Raw genomic sequence first — 17603 nt, 5'->3', positions numbered from 1 at the left:
TTTGTTACATGTCCCTTGGCAAGTTTCACTGTAGTAAGGTGCTTTTGGTAGCCATCCACAAGCTTCTGGTTGAATTTTTGACCACTCTTCTTGACAAAATTGGTGCAGTTCAGCTACATTTGTTGGTTTTCTGACATGGACTTGTTTCTTCAGCATTGTCCACACGTTTAAGTCAGGACTTTGGGAAGACCATTCTAAAATCTTAATTCTAGCCTGATTTAGCCATTCCTTTACCACTTTTGACGTGTGTTTGGGGTCATTGTCCTGTTGGAACAGCAAACTGCGCCCAAGACCCAACCTCCGGGCTGATGATTTTAGGTTGTCCTGAAGAATTTGGAGGTAATCCTCCTTTTTCATTGTCCCATTTACTCTCTGTAAAGCACCAGTTGCATTGGCAGCAAAACAGGCCCAGAGAAGACTACATACCACCACTATGCTTGACGGTCAGCATGGGTGTTCCTGGGATTAAAGGCTTCACCTTTTCTCCTCCAAACATGTTGCTGGGTATTGTGGCCAAACAGCTAAATTTTTGTTTCATCTGACATCACATGGACAAAGATAAGACCTTCTGGAGGAAAGTTCTGTGGTCAGATGAAACAAAAATTTTGCTGTTTGGCCACAATATCCAGCAATATGTTTGGAGGAGAAAAGGTGAGGCCTTTAATCCCAGGAACACCAATTCCTACCGTCAAACCTGGTGGTGGTAGTATTATGCTATGGGCCTGTCTTGCTGCCAATGGAACTGGTGCTTTACAGAGAATAAGTGGAACAATGAAAAAGTAGGATTACCTCGAAATTCTTCAGGACAACCTAAAATCATCAGCCCGTAGGTTGGGTCTTGGGCGCAGTTGGGTGTTCCAACAGGACAATAACCCTAAACACACGTCAAAAGTGGTAAAGAAATGGCTAAATCAGGCTAGAATTAAGGTTTTAGAATGGCCTTCCCAAAGTCCTGACTTAAACCTGTGGACAAGAAACAAGTCCATGTCAGAAAACCAACAAATTTAGCTGAACTGCACCAATTTTGTCAAGAGGAGTGGTCGAAAATTCAACCAGAAGCTTGCCAGAAGCTTGTGGATGGCTACCAAAAGTGCCTTATTGCAGTGAAACTTGCCAAGGGACATGTAACCAAATATTAACATTGCTGTATGTATACTTTTGACCCAGCAGATTTGGTCACACTTTCAGTAGACCCATAATAAATTCATAAAATGTGGGTAACCCCCCCCCCCCCCCTAGAGGGGGGGGGGGTTACCCACATATGCGGTCCTCTCCAAGGTTTCTCATAGTCATTCACATCGACGTCCCACTGGGGTGAGTTTTTCCTTGCCCGTATGTGGGCTTTGTACCGAGGATGTCGTTGTGGCTTGTGCAGCCCTTTGAGACACTTGTGATTTAGGGCTATATAAATAAAGATTGATTGATTGATTGATTGATTGATTGATTGATAAAAGAACCAAACATCATGAATGTTTTTTGTGACCAACAAGTATGTGCTCCAATCACTCTATCACATAAAAATAAGAGTTATAGAAATTATTGGAAACTCAAGACAGCCATGACATTATGTTCTTTACAAGTGTATGTAAACTTTTGACCACGACTGTATACAATCTTGTATCAGTGTGCAGACAAGGATCTGGTCCAGAGGCTGTCGGGTCAGAAGCAACACCCGGAGACAGGCCTGATGTACAGTCAAGACAGGTGGAAGTGTGACAGTGACTTTCATGTCATAGGATCTATAGATGAAAAAGACGAGGGCCAGGAAGACTCAGAGGAAGAGGTATAACACACTGGTCCTGCATCTATCTATTTATTTTCACGTGTTGCCATCATAGCTTCTTTGTATTGGTGCTATGTATGGGGGCATTGACCCACCAAATGTCTATGATGTGTAATCAACACACACGTGCACAAACATTTTGGGGGGAAGGTGGATCCATCGCAAAAATTATTCATTACATTTTTATTATTATAATACAAATCAAAGTATATTTTAAACTTATATAGTAACCGATACAAACTCAAATAATCAAACTGAACAAAACAAATGTGAACAGTACACACATTTATTTATTGTTTTCTGACAAGGTTGAGGCATTAGCAGTATCACACTAATAATATATACAATATATGTCACCAGACTGTCAAAACCCACCTTTCATCTCAATATTTAGGATTTTAAGTTTAACAAAACAAATAAACGTAATCTATTCTGTCGAACAGCAAATCTGTCAAATGATTTGCCTGCCTGAGACTTTCCCCCATCGAAAGCAAAGTTCTCTTTCTTTAGTAACAATTAAGTTACGTGGGTTTGAGTCTCGGTCAGGCCATGTCTTAACTTTTTTTTTTTACTAACTTTTTTTACGAGTGATGACAATAAAAACAAGGGTTGTTAAAAATGTCTTAACTCGTGTGATTAATCACCCAAAAATATTGCATTAATCATGTTTATACACAGATTAGTCACACAATTTATTTTATAATAATAAAAAATTAAAATTGATTACATTTATGTAGCACTTTTTTCTAGTGACTAAATTTGACTGTATATGCTCTTTTCCCTTAACTGCGGATGGTTACCTGAAAGGCAACACGGGTTGTTTTACACTCTGTCATCAGGTCAATGCATACATCAGAGCAAAAATGAGAACTTGGAAATACAACCTGACTGGACTTTAGATAAAACTCTTACCAAGTTTTGAACAAATACATTTTGTGCATTCTATAGAAACATTAAACAAATGTTTTCATATGACCTTCTGACAATAAATTTGCATTAGTGTCCAACTATTGGGGTGTTTTTTAAGTCAATTTGATATTATGCAAGCAAGTAATAACCTCTGATTAAGCATGATTAATTCAAATTTAAAAGTGTGATTAATCTAATTTAAGAAATATATAATTTGACAGCACCAATTAAAAAAAAACAACCCTTTTTTTGTTTAAAATGTTCCTGGAAAATGTTCCATATTTTGAAATGCAAGTGTTGATAAATATGCTCTCCCTTCATTAAACAATCATCAGTAAACAGTTAGACAAAAGCTTTAGTTTTTCTATTGTTTTTTTCTATTTTGTTTAGGAAAAGTGGCACCATACATTTTTAGCTGCTCTAATAGTGTGCTTAATTTTGCACCAAACAAAGTCTGGTATTGCACAAACACGGTTATTACCTGTCTGTCTGATGCTGGGTGTCAGAGGAGACTGTAGCCTGTAGAGTGCAGCGGTTAGTTGTGGCGCGCAGTGCTACATTAGGAAGAGTGGGGCAGCATGTGAGGTTGTGAGGATAGTGGATAGGGTAGGATAGAATAGCACTTTATTATCCATCCATCCACCCATTTTCTACAGCTTATCCCTTTCGGGGTCACGGGGGGTGCCTATCTCAGCTGCATTAGGGCAGAAGGCGGGGTACACCCTGGACAAGTCGCCACCTCATCGCAGGGCCAACACAGATAGACAGACAACAATCACATTCACACACTAGGGCCAATTTAGTGTTGCCAATCAACCTATCCCCAGGTGCGTGTCTTTGGAGGTGGGAGGAAGCCGGAGTAACCGGAGGGAACCCACGCAGTCACAGGGAGAACATGCAAACTCCACACAGAAAGATCCCGAGCCCGGGATTAAACTCAGGACCTTCGTATTGTGAGGCACATGCACTAACCCCTGTCCCACCGTGCTGCCCCACTTTACTATCATTGCATTTAAAAAGTACAACAAAATTACATTTTAGCACAGACCCGTTCAAGAGCAGACATACATTGTAAGTAGACAGGGAAGACAGAGCAGAAACACTGATGGGTCGCCACAAGTAAAAAAAAAGTAAATTCCGTACTAGGCTCTTATGGGGAGGGGCTTAAAAAACACAATAGCCATAAACACATCTCACAACACAGAAACCACAAGATTTGCAACGGTTGGAGCATCCGGTTTTTCGAAGCTGCAGATGGCACTGCTCTAGCCATCCGTCGCACATCAATGGGATAAGCAGTGGCAAAGGCGTGATAGGGGTGGGTAATGTGCACATAACTGTGTGTAGCAGTCTATGGTGTGTGTGTGTTTGTGTTATGTATACAGGCCTGGAGTCGCTCTGCAAGCACGGCGAACAAGAACTCCCTAGGAATTGTTGAAGGATGGAGGGATTTAAATTTTTACGGAACGGCCTCACCAAGGCCTTTTGCAAAGAGTCCAAATGTATTGTAGTTGAATTCTCACAAAAACTAAAATATATCCCCCATCAGTTATCAAAACATATTTGGGGGAATTGATGTCAGAGAGTAATTTATCTAGCACAGGGGTTGGCAACCTTTACCACTCAAAGAGCCATTTTGACCAGTTTCACAAATTAAAGAAGACAATGGGAGCCACAAAACTCTGTTGAAATTTAAAATTAATTAACACTACATACAAAGTTGTTTTTTTTGCTTTGTGCTATGTATAAACCAGGGGTCTCAGACACGCGGGCCGCACCTTAGTGTGAAAATGTAATGTTACTGGGGCCCGCGAGGTTTATATGAATGGCGCTTGACAGCGTCATACTTGCTAACCCTCCCGAATTTTCCGGGACACTAAGAATAGTTTCAGGGCGTTTATTCTCTCGAGCGTGCCGTGATGGCACGTCATCTAACGCCCTCTACAATCTGTACAAACAGCGTGCCGGTCCACTCACAGGATGTATGAGGCTTCTGACAACTCACACAAGTCAAATCAAATCAAATCAAATCAACTTTATTTATAGAGCACATTTAAAATTTACCACAGGGGTAGCCAAAGTGCTGTACAATGAGCAGGTTAAAAGATAAAACGAGTACCGAGCAAACACAACACAACACAAACAGAACACGATAAAAAATAAATAATTAAAATAGAATTAATAAAAACATAAAAACAGGATCACAGCAGGTGTATTATGGGGCGCCATTGCAGGATGGATATCACTCAGTGTTAAAAGCCATGGAATAAAAGTATGTTTTAAGAGAGATTTAAAAACAGGAAGAGAGGAGGCTTGTCTAACACTCAGGGGTAGGTCGTTCCAGAGCTTGGGAGCAGCAACGGCGAAAGCTCTGTCACCTCTAAGCTTCAGCCTTGTGTCAGGGACCGTCAACAGCAGCTGATCGGCTGATCTTAAGGATCGGGTGGGGCAGTAAGGCTGAAGGAGGTCGGAGAGATAGGTTGGCGCGAGGTTGTTTAGACATTTAAAAACAAATAAAAGGAGTTTAAAATGTATTCGGTAACGCACAGGGAGCCAGTGAAGGGACGCTAAAATAGGGGTGATGTGCTCACGTCTGCGGGTCTGTGTTAGCAGACGAGCAGCAGAGTTCTGCACGAGCTGCAGGCGGGCGAGGGAGGCCTGGCTAATGCCTACATACAGGGCATTACAATAATCAAGACGAGTCGAGATAAAAGCGTGGATTAATTTCTCAAGATCATGTCTTGATAGAAGCGGTTTCACTTTCGCTATTTGGCGTAATTGATAAAAGCTTTTTTGAACGACGCTGCTGATTTGTTTTTCGAATTTAAAATCTGAGTCAAACTTTACCCCCAGGTTTGTGACAGAGTTGCTGCGATACGGGGTCAGAGTGCCGAGGTCAACGTTGGGGGAGGGAGAGCGACTTGGACCGAACAACATAACTTCTGTTTTATCTTCATTTAGGCTCAGGAAGTTAGCTGAAAGCCAGACTTTGATGTCGTGCAGGCAGTCAATAAGACGTTGAACCGTGTTATTTTGTGCCATGGGAAAATAAATCTGGCAATCATTGGCATAAAAATGAAATGCAATACTGTACTTCCTAAAAATAGAACCAAGGGGGAGAAGGTAAAGCGCAAATAAAATTGGGGCAAGGATTGAGCCCTGGGGGACCCCATGTGGTAAAGGAGCTGTGGACGACATAAAACTGTCTACTTTTACACAAAAACTCCTGTCGGTTAGGTACGACCAGAACCAGTTGAGGGCGGCGCCCTTAATGCCCACACAGTTCTCAAGACGAGTGATTAAGGTGGCGTGGTCGACGGTGTCGAACGCAGCAGACAGATCTAAAAGCACCAGGACAACATATTTACCAGAATCAGTGGACAGGAGGATATCGTTAAAAACTTTTAGAAGCGCTGACTCTGTGCTGTGGAGGGCTTTAAAACCGGACTGGAACAGCTCAGTGATACCATTATCCTCTAAGAAGGGCAACAACTATCAAGTTTCCCAAGTTGACAGCAAGGCATACTTGGTTAACATCCACACAGGTCACACTGACGGTGGCCGTATAAAACAACTTTAACACTCTTACTAACAATGCGCCACAATGTGAACCCACACCAAACAAGAATGACTAACACATTTCTGGAGAATATCCGCACCTTAACACAACATAAACACAACAGAACAAATACCCAGAATCCTTTGCAGCCCTAACTCTTCCGGGCTACATTATACACCGCCCCTACCACCTAACCCCGCCCACCTTAACCGACGCACGGAGGGGGGGGGGGGGGGTTGGTGTTAGCGGCGGGGGGGGGGGGGGGTGGGGGGGGGGGGGGGGTATAATGTAGCCCGGAAGAGTTAGGGTTGCATGTGATTCTGGGTATTTATTCTGTTGTGTTTATGTTGTGTTAAGGTGTGTATGTTCTCCCAAAATGTGTTTGTCATTCTTGTTTGGTTTTGGTTCACAGTGTGGCGCATTATTAGTAAGAGTGTTAAAGTTGTTTTATACGGCCCCGTCAGTGTAACCTGTGTGGCTTGCTGTCACCTACGTGTGCAAGCATCAGTTGCATACAACATGTGACTGTGCTGGCACGTTGTTAGTACAGGTTGTAGAGGTCGTTAAATGCTGTACTATCACAGTAGGCCCTTAATACAATTGTTAGAGTGTAAATCTGAGAATATTTGTTCCGGGAGATTTATTGGAGATGCACTGAAATCCGGAAGTCTCCCAGAAAAATCAGAATGGGCAGTAAGCATGCAGCTGAGCCGCATCAGAGTGATCAAAGAGCCGCAAGCGGCTCCGGAGCCGTGGGTTGCCGACCACTGATCTAGCAGAAAGGGCACTTTTCTTACCCGGGGCAAAAGAGCAGGTGCTAGCACCACTCGGGGTCTATCCGTGCTCGTGCCAGATAATCAATCAGGATCATGCATACTGTAAATAATTCTCAGTTAACACTGACAGGGATTTTTGTGGTTGCAGGAGGAAGAAGAAGAGGAAGATGAACAAACCCCAAAGATCACTATTGACCAGTTGGTGTGGGCCCCAGCATATCATCCGAGAAATACATCTCTTAGAATCAACACATACAAGGACACCATCCTGAGACCACTGGAGGTTAGACACATTTCAAAATCTCAGTATGCACCCAAATTAAAGTATGCACCATATTTGGATCGGACCCGAACACAAACGTGGTTTCTTTCAGGACTACATGATGGACCACAACCCTATTTACCTTTTCGAATTGGACGGAAGTGACAAACCTGAAGCGTTGCTCTTGGTTAGTAATGGCTGCGTTCAAGTGTGCAGTGAACTGTGGATGCTTCTCATTGACATCTGCGTAATGGTTCTTCTAGTTTGTGCTGTCACGTCTAGGATCGATGGCAATACAGCGTGTCTCCATTCCAGTTGTCCTCCATCAGGACAAAGAACTGCCCGAAGATATCGACACAGTCAGTTTATATGACATTTCATCTTCAAAGCACAATCAAATGCAATGGAACCCCCAAAGTCCAAACTATCATAAATAACGAAAGTAGAAATAGTCGCTTCCAACCTCCACTATCATGAAAGCTTTATTAACTGTCCAGACAACATTCTGATGGACAACAATGATTAACTTCTTTTGACACGTATGTATGATCATACATACGTGTCAAAAGAAGTTAATCATTGTTTATATTCAGACGTAGAGACAAAAAGACAGTTTGTGTTAACTTTAACAACAAAAGTGAAATGCAAAGATTGTTCGAGTCACAGATGTGTCTCACTGATCTCAACGATTATTATTCCTTTTTAGCACACACGTGTAAAATGAAGTTAGGTCCAGTAAAACAAAAAATCAGCAAAATAAGCATAAGGTGGGACTTACACCCATAATTAACCCATTGATACTAACTGTGCTGTGCAATACTTTGACATTTTGTGTCACTTTAGAAGTGTTTTCCCAAATGTCTTTAGTTCAATTTTTGCAACTTCACAATAGCAGTTCCATTCCACTGTATGTGAATGCATACGTTCAAACAATATTGGCATTGAAAAAAAACTGTTTAACCCTTAAATAGTTTTTTCCATTTTTTTTGTTTACAAAACTCATACAGAACAGTATTCAAATCATATCAAAATAGATCAACCCCAACATAATCCCAGATTTCCAAGTATAGCATATACATTTTCAAAGCAATTGATAACACATACAATACAATACTAAAAAAGGAAAACATACATTACCGTAATAATAGCAACAACTGTTTCAATAACAATAACATAAATAGTGATTAAAATAATTAAACAACAACAAACACAATTAATTATAATAACAGAAACAACATGTATCATTATTATTATAATCACTTATCATTTATAACAACAATAAAAACAGTCACAGTGGCATTCACTTACATTACATCTCATAAACTTGACAACCACATTGGAGCAAGTATTCACCACAAGGAAGAAAGGGTCTTGTTGTAGGTTCCTTCAGCAGTTAAAACAATGTTGTTGATATTTTGAATATTTATTTGTCTTGTTTGATACATAAATATATTTACAAACCTTATGGCCAACATGTTACGTTGCAATGAGGTTATGCTGTGTTCAGCGCATTGAGTTCTGTGCTGCGTTCAAGACAACTCGGAAGGCATAAATATTTGGCCTCGACTGTGAAGTTTTATATTATACTAAAGTGAGCTGCGTGGTCACTACTTCGCCACACATTTTACATCTTTGGAGAATGCAAAACTACCTGTTTATTGGCATTACTGGACATGTTTTTTTGTCTACTTTAAACTGAAATGTTTTGATGCTGGACATCGAACCAGATACTGCATTTCCTACTTTCTAGCAGTCTTGAACATTGCAAAACCAACTGTTAACATGCATACTGTTAATATTTCTTTATCCATAAACTGACTTTCAAGCCTTCTGTTTCGTTTCTAGGAAGACCTATTGAGGTTCATGTCTTCCACAAGGATGATGGTGCCAGGCTTCAGGTGGCGGAGGAGCCGCTGGGGTCGAATTTGTCCTGTTGCTCTGAAGGAAGGAAGGTTCCTCCCTGGAAAGCCAGAATACTCCGTAGGGTGAGGCTGCTTTTTTTTACTTTTAAGCCAAGCAATGGTTTGAAAATGTTTTCTCATCGATTATTATCCAGCTTCCAGGAAAAACTGTACATCCTTTCGTCCCAAGAGGCCTTTGAAAAGTTCATGACCAACCCAAGACGCTACCTGCTCCCTCCAATGCCCAGCCCCCCTTGCAGGGTTTGCATCATTGGAATCCCGCAATCGGGGAGGAGCGCCCTTGCCAAACTTATGGCTGAGCGGCACAAAGTTTCAGTGCTGGAAGTGGAGGCACTGGTAGAGCCTCTGCTGTCTCAGCTGGAGCAGGAGAGGCTTGACAAAATCAAAGAGGATGGATTGCAGGCCGCTATTGAGAAGATTAGTTTGAAGCAGCAAAGCGATCAGACTTCAGGTACCGGTAGGTTTTTGTCAATTTTTGTTTAACTAAACTCAACTAAATGAAAAAGACCTTAGGTTAAGTAATTATCAGTGTATCACCAGATCCAACTGATGTAAATGTTTTGATTTGTTCTATGTGCTGTACAATGAATGCTAAGTAAGGACATAATTCTTGGCAGTGATGTTTTATAATTCACATTGACCAACACTACTGTCCTGATGGCTGAAGAAATACAGTATTTACAGAGTTGAAGACAAACCTGATAATACGTTTGATTTATGTTAATAAGACTTTCTTAGCTTCTTGATAGTTGTTTGATGACTCTTCATCATTGATCATTATCCTAAAATACAGGTTTGTCTCTGTGTTGAGGCTCTATCTCTCAAAGCCGATGGTGTGTGAAGGAAGGAAGAAAAGCTCCAAATCTGTTGGTGTGAAGTATCTTGGCGCCACTAGTCAGTTTTTATGCGTAAATGTCTCCAGCACGATTATTAAACAGCGTTTTCAAGGGAAATATATTATCCAGGACTGATATTCAATGCTGTGTAAAATTAAATCTCGATTATATTAATTCAATTGCTTTTCTCATAATTTGCCTCCCCAGATGACAAGCCAGCTGTGGAGGGTAAGAACAATTCCAAAAATGTAATGTTACTTATTTCATAAATAGAAGTAATCTAACACGGTCAAAATGTTCTTTCGGCTGTCCTCAGTCACGGAGGATCATCCTGAGGTAAAAGCCCTTTTGCAGAGTACCTTGGAGGAGGCCAAACAATCGAGCGAGACAGACAAGGAAATCTATTCTCTAGCTGTTAACAAGATTATAACAGAAGTAAGTCTTGAAGGAGAAGAACATTTATGTAGTTTAAATTTTTTTGTGGCACTTTAACTTTTGCCGTAACTACTCTATGCTTATTTCATAAATGGCCCCTTTTCATGTTGATACTCGAAACAATGTTGTTTGTAAAGGCTTGTATTGATCCCTCGCTTGTGTTGGATCTCATTCGATTGTGGTGGAAGTGTACCTAATGAGGTGTCTAGTGAATGTTGCTCAGGTATTTTAAAAAAATTCTTTTTTTTTCACAGAACGAAGAGGCGAATGCGAAAGCCGAGCTCGGCATGGGCTGGGTGCTTGATAATTTTCCCAAAAATGTGTCCCAATTGGAATCATTAGAACGAGCCGGGATCCATCCAGATTTCCTCTTCTGTCTCATGTACAATGAAGGAGGTAAGTATCATTCAGTTAAAACAATAAGATGTAGAGACATAGATCAGCTAAATCTGTTCAAGTGTTAAAGGTGCAGTATTATCTTGGTTTTCGTCTTCCAAAAGGTCAGACGAAGACCAAATCGAGCGAAAACCAAAGCAGTTTTTCCCATAAGAAGTAACATAAATCCAATTAATCCGTTGTAGACACCCGAAAATTTTAACACAAACACATTTTCATAAAATAATTAAACTTTTACATATAGAAAAAAATCCACAATAACGAATGAAATGAATAAATGAACATTTAACATCACTTTAGTTTAGTTGAAGACACTTTCTGCTGAAGATAGTGATAAGAGAAGTTTTCTCACCTTCTAATAATGTGCTGGCACTCGTGTGGCATCAAAGAACGCACAGAAAATAAAGATATTTTATTATATATTTTTATTTTATGCAAACACACGGATGCAAGAGACTTAACCACACAACAGGTCACACTGTCATGGCATAATGCTGTCGGCTACACCGACAGCAGTATGCTACAACTCTTCTACAAATTTGTTTGGCCCCCATGGTGGGTTATTTTGCAGTCATACTTAATTAAAAAAACAGAACTGAGTCACCAATGGATGGATAATTTTTTGGGCACTGGACACCTGAGCGCCTCCCTAGGGAGGTGTTTAGGGCACGTCCGACCGGTAGGAGGCCGCGGGGAAGACCCAGGACACGTTGGGAAGACTATGTCTCCCGGCTGGCCTGGGAACGCCTCGGGGTCCCACGGGAAGAGCTGGACGAAGTGGCTGGGGAGAGGGAAGTCTGGGCTTCCCTGCTTAGGCTGCTGCCCCCACGACCCGACCTCGGATAAGCGGAAGAAGATGGATGGATGGATGGATGGATTGTGCGGGATTATTTGCGGGGAGAGGGACGAGTTTGTTACGTGAAATGTGTGATTGGCCGTACGATAACCAAGACAGTATACACAAACCGGTGCAAATTTTTTGAGAAATTTAATCACACCAAAACCAAATTACCACTGTATTAGTTTGACCTCATTGTGAATTGACCAAACATATTTTTTCAATATACTGCAAAAGTCAAGAATGATGGCACTGAACAACCAGATAAAAAGGAAGGTAAGACATTTAAAATGTTTGCATATTTTATGTATTTGTTTGAGATGATCTGAACAATGAACTTGACTCTCCTTGTTCGCTGTTTACCATAACCATACAGAAAAGACTTCTCCGGATACAGAGCAGCAAAAAGCTGAAAAGGTCCAGTTTACAAGAGAATGGGAGGGAATGCAGTTGTCTCTAAGCATTAGCCACTCAGTACTGGAGGCAGGCAACCGCAGCCCTGAGGAACTCCTCGACGAGATTGTCCAGCTCATGGAGAGTGAGTGAATCCCTTTATTTTTTTTATTTTTTAATATATTATAATTTTTTCTAATCAAGGCTAACTGCTGAATGGTTCTTAAAGCCATGTTTTTAGGAAAACTCCTTTCTTCTCGCTTGTTTTAATTTAGACTTTGTATACTTTAAGGTTTTTACCTCAAATATAGTCCAAAATAAAGTTATAAAGTCATAAAGTATAAAATACATAAATTGTTACGCTAGTCCAAGATCCTCTATAGAACAAGATTGCTGTGCTGTATTTAAATGGGAACTGACCTTTTTTTTAGAATTTTGCCTATCATTCACAATCATTATGAAAGACATGACAATGGATGTTTTTTTTTTGTTTTTGCATTCTAAATATTAAATAAATGCGATGAAAAGTATGCTATGGGAGCCATTCAATTCCGCCTTTAAAGCCCTTAAAAATACATCCAAACACCTCCATTAAGGCTTTATATACATGCTGTAAGCATATATAATGTAGTAATGGGCACATTTAATATTGACATATTTTGCTCATTTTAAACAAACACGGCGCATTAATTTTAAAAATGCATCACGATGTTTGCTTTTTTTTTCTACATTACTGATTATTACTCACTGCAGATTTCATGAGAGCCAACACACATAATAAAACATCACTTACTGTACAATGTCTGCTGTCATTAGGATGCTTGGATGTTCATATACTCCCATTTAGGTGAAGAATGTCTCATAATCCTCATGAAGAAACGGAGTGGGGGGAGGGCGGGGGACCAAGCGTCTTTTTGTGTCATGCTGGCCATTTTCGGGTCTTAAATGGCTGTCAAAGTGTACCAACTTGTCAGAATACCTACTCAGACTTCTTTTTTCCAGGTGAGAAGCATGATTTATGATCTACAAAAAACTTACAGGGAGCAAGGAAGCGAGGAAGCAGTAGACCACACGATGATGTAAACATAGGGACACATGGTAGTGATCACCTCGCCGCTATAAATAGTTTGTCTGCGTTAGCGCTGATAATAACAATATCACTAATACTTGATAAATATTCAAATTACAAAATGTAAAAGGAGTATTGTTGGTGGTTATTGAATGGTTATTTATTTGATTTTATGGGCGGAATAGAGAACCTTCCATTGGCTCCACTGTAAGCGTACTTTTATTTACATGTATTCAATATTCAGAATGCATTAAAAAATATATACTCCTCTCTGAACTGACACCTTATCGTGGTAGAGGAGTTTGCGTGTCCCAATGATCCTAGGAGCTATGTTGTCCGGGGGCTTCTATGCCCCTTGGTAGGGTCTCCCAAGACAAACAGGTCCTAGGTGAGGGATCAGACAAAGAGCAGCTCGAAGACTTCTATGGAAATACAACAACCGAGACTCAGTTTTCCTCATCTGGACGCGGGTCACTGGTGTCCCCCTCTGGAGCCAGGCCCGGAGTTGGGGCACGATGGCGAGCGCCTGGTGGCCGGGCCTGTCCCCATGGGGCCCGGCTGGGCACAGCCCGAAAAGGCAACGTGGGTCCCCCCTCCAATGGACCCACCACTCATGGGAGGGGCCATAAAGTTCGGGTGCAATGTGAGCCGAAGGCAGGGCACTTGGCGGTCCGATCCTCGGCTACATAAGCTAGCTTTTGGGATGTGGAATGTCACCTCGCTGGGGGGGAAGGAGCCTGAGCTAGTGCGCGAGGTGGAGAAGTTCCAGCTGGATATAGTCGGACTGACTTTGACGCACAGCAAGGATTCTGGAACCAGTTCTCTTGAGAGGGGCTGGACTCTCTTTCACACTGGCGTTGCACGCAGTGAGAGGCGACGGGCTGGGGTAGCAATTCTTGTTTCCCCTGGCTCAAAGCCTGCACATTGGTGTTCAACCCGGTGGACGAGAGGGTAGCAGTCCTTACTGTTGTTTGAGCTTACACACCAAACAGCAGTTCGGAGTACCCACACTTTTTGGATACACTCGAGGGAGTACTGGAAAGTGCTCCCCCGGGTGATTCCCTTGTCCCCCTGGGGGACTTCAATGCTCATGTTAGCAACGACAGTGAAACCTGGAGAGGCGTGATTGGGAAGAATGGCCGCCCGGATCTGAACCCGGGTGGTGTTTTGTTATTGGACTTTTGTGCTTGACGAGAGCTGGACGAAGTGGCTGGGGAGAGGGAATTCTGGGCTTCCCTGCTTAGTCTGCTGCCCCCGCGACCCGACCCTGGATAAGCGGAAGAAGATGGATGGATAAAAAAATATATCCATTCGTCGTCATGTCTTTCAAAAAAGTACAGTTCCCCTTTAAGAACCTAAGGGAAAACCATGAGTCAAGGTTCTTCTATATGACTGGTGGCTTTAGTGTTTTTAAGAATCTGCTGTAAAAATTCAAGTTTGAACTGAAATCATGTCATTCAAGGGCCAGAGTTACATTATAATATTTACAATTTTACACTGATTGTTTTAGAAGGATTTCTGTCTTCCTAAACATAAAAACCCAATGTTCTGCAGAACCTTTCAAGTTTTTGCCCAGAGAGTTTTCAGCAGTGGACCTGGATGAGGAGACGGAGGATATCGAAGCCATGGCAAACCTGGATGATGATGACGAAGACAGCTTTTCCAAGGATACAGATGAGGAGGAGGATGAAGGAGAAGTCAGTGAAAATGCATCCTTTCATTGTGAAGGCATAAGTACTGTAGCTTTGTTTATTGTTAGAAGAATTGCATTAATTTAAAATATTTGATTACAGGATATTTTATAAAGATGCGTAGAAAACAGATTTGTTTCAATTTTTTTGTAACATTGCTGAACATTTTTCTAAATTTATCAGTTCAATAATGCTAAAAAAAGTGTCTTAAATTAGTAATTCAAAAACATGTATTCTAGGAGATTTTAATCTCGTAATTTTCTTACAGAATTAATGAAATACAGTATATTAAGCTGTATTTTTCTTCAAACGGCAAGTCTAATGTTACCATTTGCCCCTTGCTTTCTCGAACAGTCGGAATCCTCAGGGGACGCAACACCCAAGAGAGCCTTTGGTGAAACCTATCATTTCTGCCCAGTGGTACTGCAGAGGCAAAATACGCTGATGCCCAGTATAGATGAGATAGCCGCCAGGTATCGAGAGAAGGTCTACTATTTCTCCAGCGTGGAAGCAAGGGAAGACTTCATTCTGAATCCAGAGCAGTTTGTCGCAAGCACTGAGATGTTAAAGGTACATTCAAAATTGGATTAAAAGTCTGAGATTGTATTTTTTTTTACTCATCCCATGTGTCAGGTTTTAAGGTGGTATTTTTGTTTTGGTCTTTGACTGACCAGTTCCTCCAACTAGACGTTGTTTCACCCCCACCCCTCTTTGTGGAAGTAAGAGGAGGGTCATAGCTCTCCGTGCATACTAAGTAGTGACACTTGCACGTCAATCACTTGTCCATTTGTACACAGATGGGTGAAAATTTTACTCCAGTTTGATCAACTTTGTATGTAATCATTTAAGGAGCAAAATGCAAATAAAAGGGTTACAGTCTGAATTTGCACATGTGCTCCTTTTTATTTTTAGGGACAAGCGGTAGAAAATGGATGGATGGATTCGCACACCCTATTTCTAGTCGTAAATGTGACTGAAATGCTAGCACTGTACGGCAAGACTGTGAGAGTTTGGACACATTTCAAGCGTTTCTGATAATACAAAGTGATCTCTAAGACAGGCTGACACAGCTCTAACCACCGCAAGGTACGACAATAGTGGAAATAAACTCGTCAGAAGGGCAGCGAGCCGTCCAACTTCTTCGAAATGGCCGCGCCTGTGTGTACAGGATGTAAACAAGACACAGCCTCTGTAAAATGGCCACACACAGAGACATATTTGGCGGGATATAAACATTTGTAAACCAAAAAGGATGCAAATAGAGGCAATTGTGAATTGAAGTTCCACTATAACTCAACTTACAAACTTAATTGGTTCTGTGACGGCACTCTTAACTCAAAACACTTATATCTCAAATCAACGTCAATTATTTTTTTCACTACTGTTGTCCGTTACCATTAAATTTCTTCCCTCAAATAGTTGATGCAACAGTTAATACTGTAAGTAGTGTACTTATTACACACCAGCTGTTTGATTTTAATGTGCATCTTAGGCCCCTTGTACACAAAGCCAGCTAAGGTTATCCAGGGTAAATCCCACCTAACCTTATCCTTGTCTACACACACACAATGCCACCGTTTAAGACCCCCTCCGTCCGCCGGCGCAACACGACCTAGTAGGCATGCGCGAAAAAAAATGTGCGCGTCATAGTTACCTCTGACCTCTAAGTGTATTCTTACCCTGTGTTTCAATGTAGCCTATTGCCACATTTCTCTTAACAGTAAACCTTGCTTGCCTAACCATCAGCAGCTGTTAAATTGGCCCTATTGTAGTGAATCACACCTGAGCCATCATACATGAATCATATCTTTAATGGACGTGTGAAAGTAAACAATGTGATAAAGAACATTTTACGACAATCAATCTAGGGATCTAGATATCTGGTCAGGACACTGTGCTTGCAGGCTGAAATTGGCGGTCGTACTTGACGGCCGCAACCACTTCATGGCTTCACAATAGTTATGGAGTACAAAACTAGACGTTGAGTAATCGCTCGACATACATCGCAGACAATAACTGATACTCTGCTTTGCCAGTCCAAATGCGTTCACTGTTTTCCCTCATCTACGGGAGCCCGCATTCTCGTTGTCTCCCCTTAGACAAATGGACAAAGTTTTTCGCAAAGTAGAATCACAGCTGACCTGGACATTCGAAAGTTCTCTTGCCGTTCCTCTGGCACAACACACTCGTTGACAAAACATATCCCACCAGGCTGCTGTTCTTTAAGACCTTATCCAAAAACGTCGCTCAACTGTTATGTTGCCGTCTGAGAAATGTTGTATCCCAAATAGCTGCAATCGCGCGTTTTCTTCTTTTAAAGTGTTCATGTGTGATTTCCACAAGCGTCTGTTATGAAGCTGGCTGTGGCGCAGTCTTTCTGGTGTCACTTCCTGTGTGGGGCGCGGTCTTTCTTTCTTTCTCTCCAAACTCAGTTTGTAAACGATCAATGAGTCCATACAAAGCTAAGAGCCGGAGATTCAAGAAATAGACTTACCCGTGTAAAAAATTATCCAACCTTAAGCGATGGTTTAGTGGGGCCGAAACGGGGCTTAGGCTAAATACTTATTCTTTAATGAGTTATCCGGCTTAATGTAGACGGGGTCTTAGTTGTAGTTTTCATTGTCAAATTTAGAAGTGTGGAAATCGCCATGTAAAGTATTTAATACTAATAGCAAGGCCAATGTATATTAGCATCAAACTCGCACATTTTTGGAAAAGTGGAGCCTAGAGGTTA

General features: G+C 41.4%; 1 protein-coding gene across 4 annotated transcripts in view; it reads left to right on the top strand.

Annotated features, from left to right (window-relative positions):
- ak9 (adenylate kinase 9) overlaps positions 1–17603 on the top strand; it is a 54171-nt gene that overhangs the window by 1464 nt on the left and 35104 nt on the right. For 3 of the 4 annotated variants that reach the window (XM_061929107.2, XM_061929109.2, XM_061929111.2), the window contains exons 7-19: positions 1625–1783; positions 7176–7310; positions 7402–7476; positions 7553–7648; positions 9135–9274; positions 9346–9668; positions 10255–10275; positions 10364–10482; positions 10737–10878; positions 11954–11992; positions 12093–12254; positions 14733–14875; positions 15224–15439. In XM_061929107.2, the coding sequence (XP_061785091.1) occupies positions 1625–1783; positions 7176–7310; positions 7402–7476; positions 7553–7648; positions 9135–9274; positions 9346–9668; positions 10255–10275; positions 10364–10482; positions 10737–10878; positions 11954–11992; positions 12093–12254; positions 14733–14875; positions 15224–15439 (1770 nt within the window). The remainder of the gene's footprint in view (positions 1–1624; positions 1784–7175; positions 7311–7401; positions 7477–7552; positions 7649–9134; positions 9275–9345; positions 9669–10254; positions 10276–10363; positions 10483–10736; positions 10879–11953; positions 11993–12092; positions 12255–14732; positions 14876–15223; positions 15440–17603) is intronic. The other variant, XM_061929108.2, reaches the window with a different exon arrangement.

The sequence above is a fragment of the Nerophis lumbriciformis genome, linkage group LG34, assembly GCF_033978685.3.
Source record: "Nerophis lumbriciformis linkage group LG34, RoL_Nlum_v2.1, whole genome shotgun sequence".
NCBI lineage: Eukaryota > Metazoa > Chordata > Actinopteri > Syngnathiformes > Syngnathidae > Nerophis > Nerophis lumbriciformis.
This window is presented reverse-complemented; position numbering and strand designations above follow the sequence as displayed.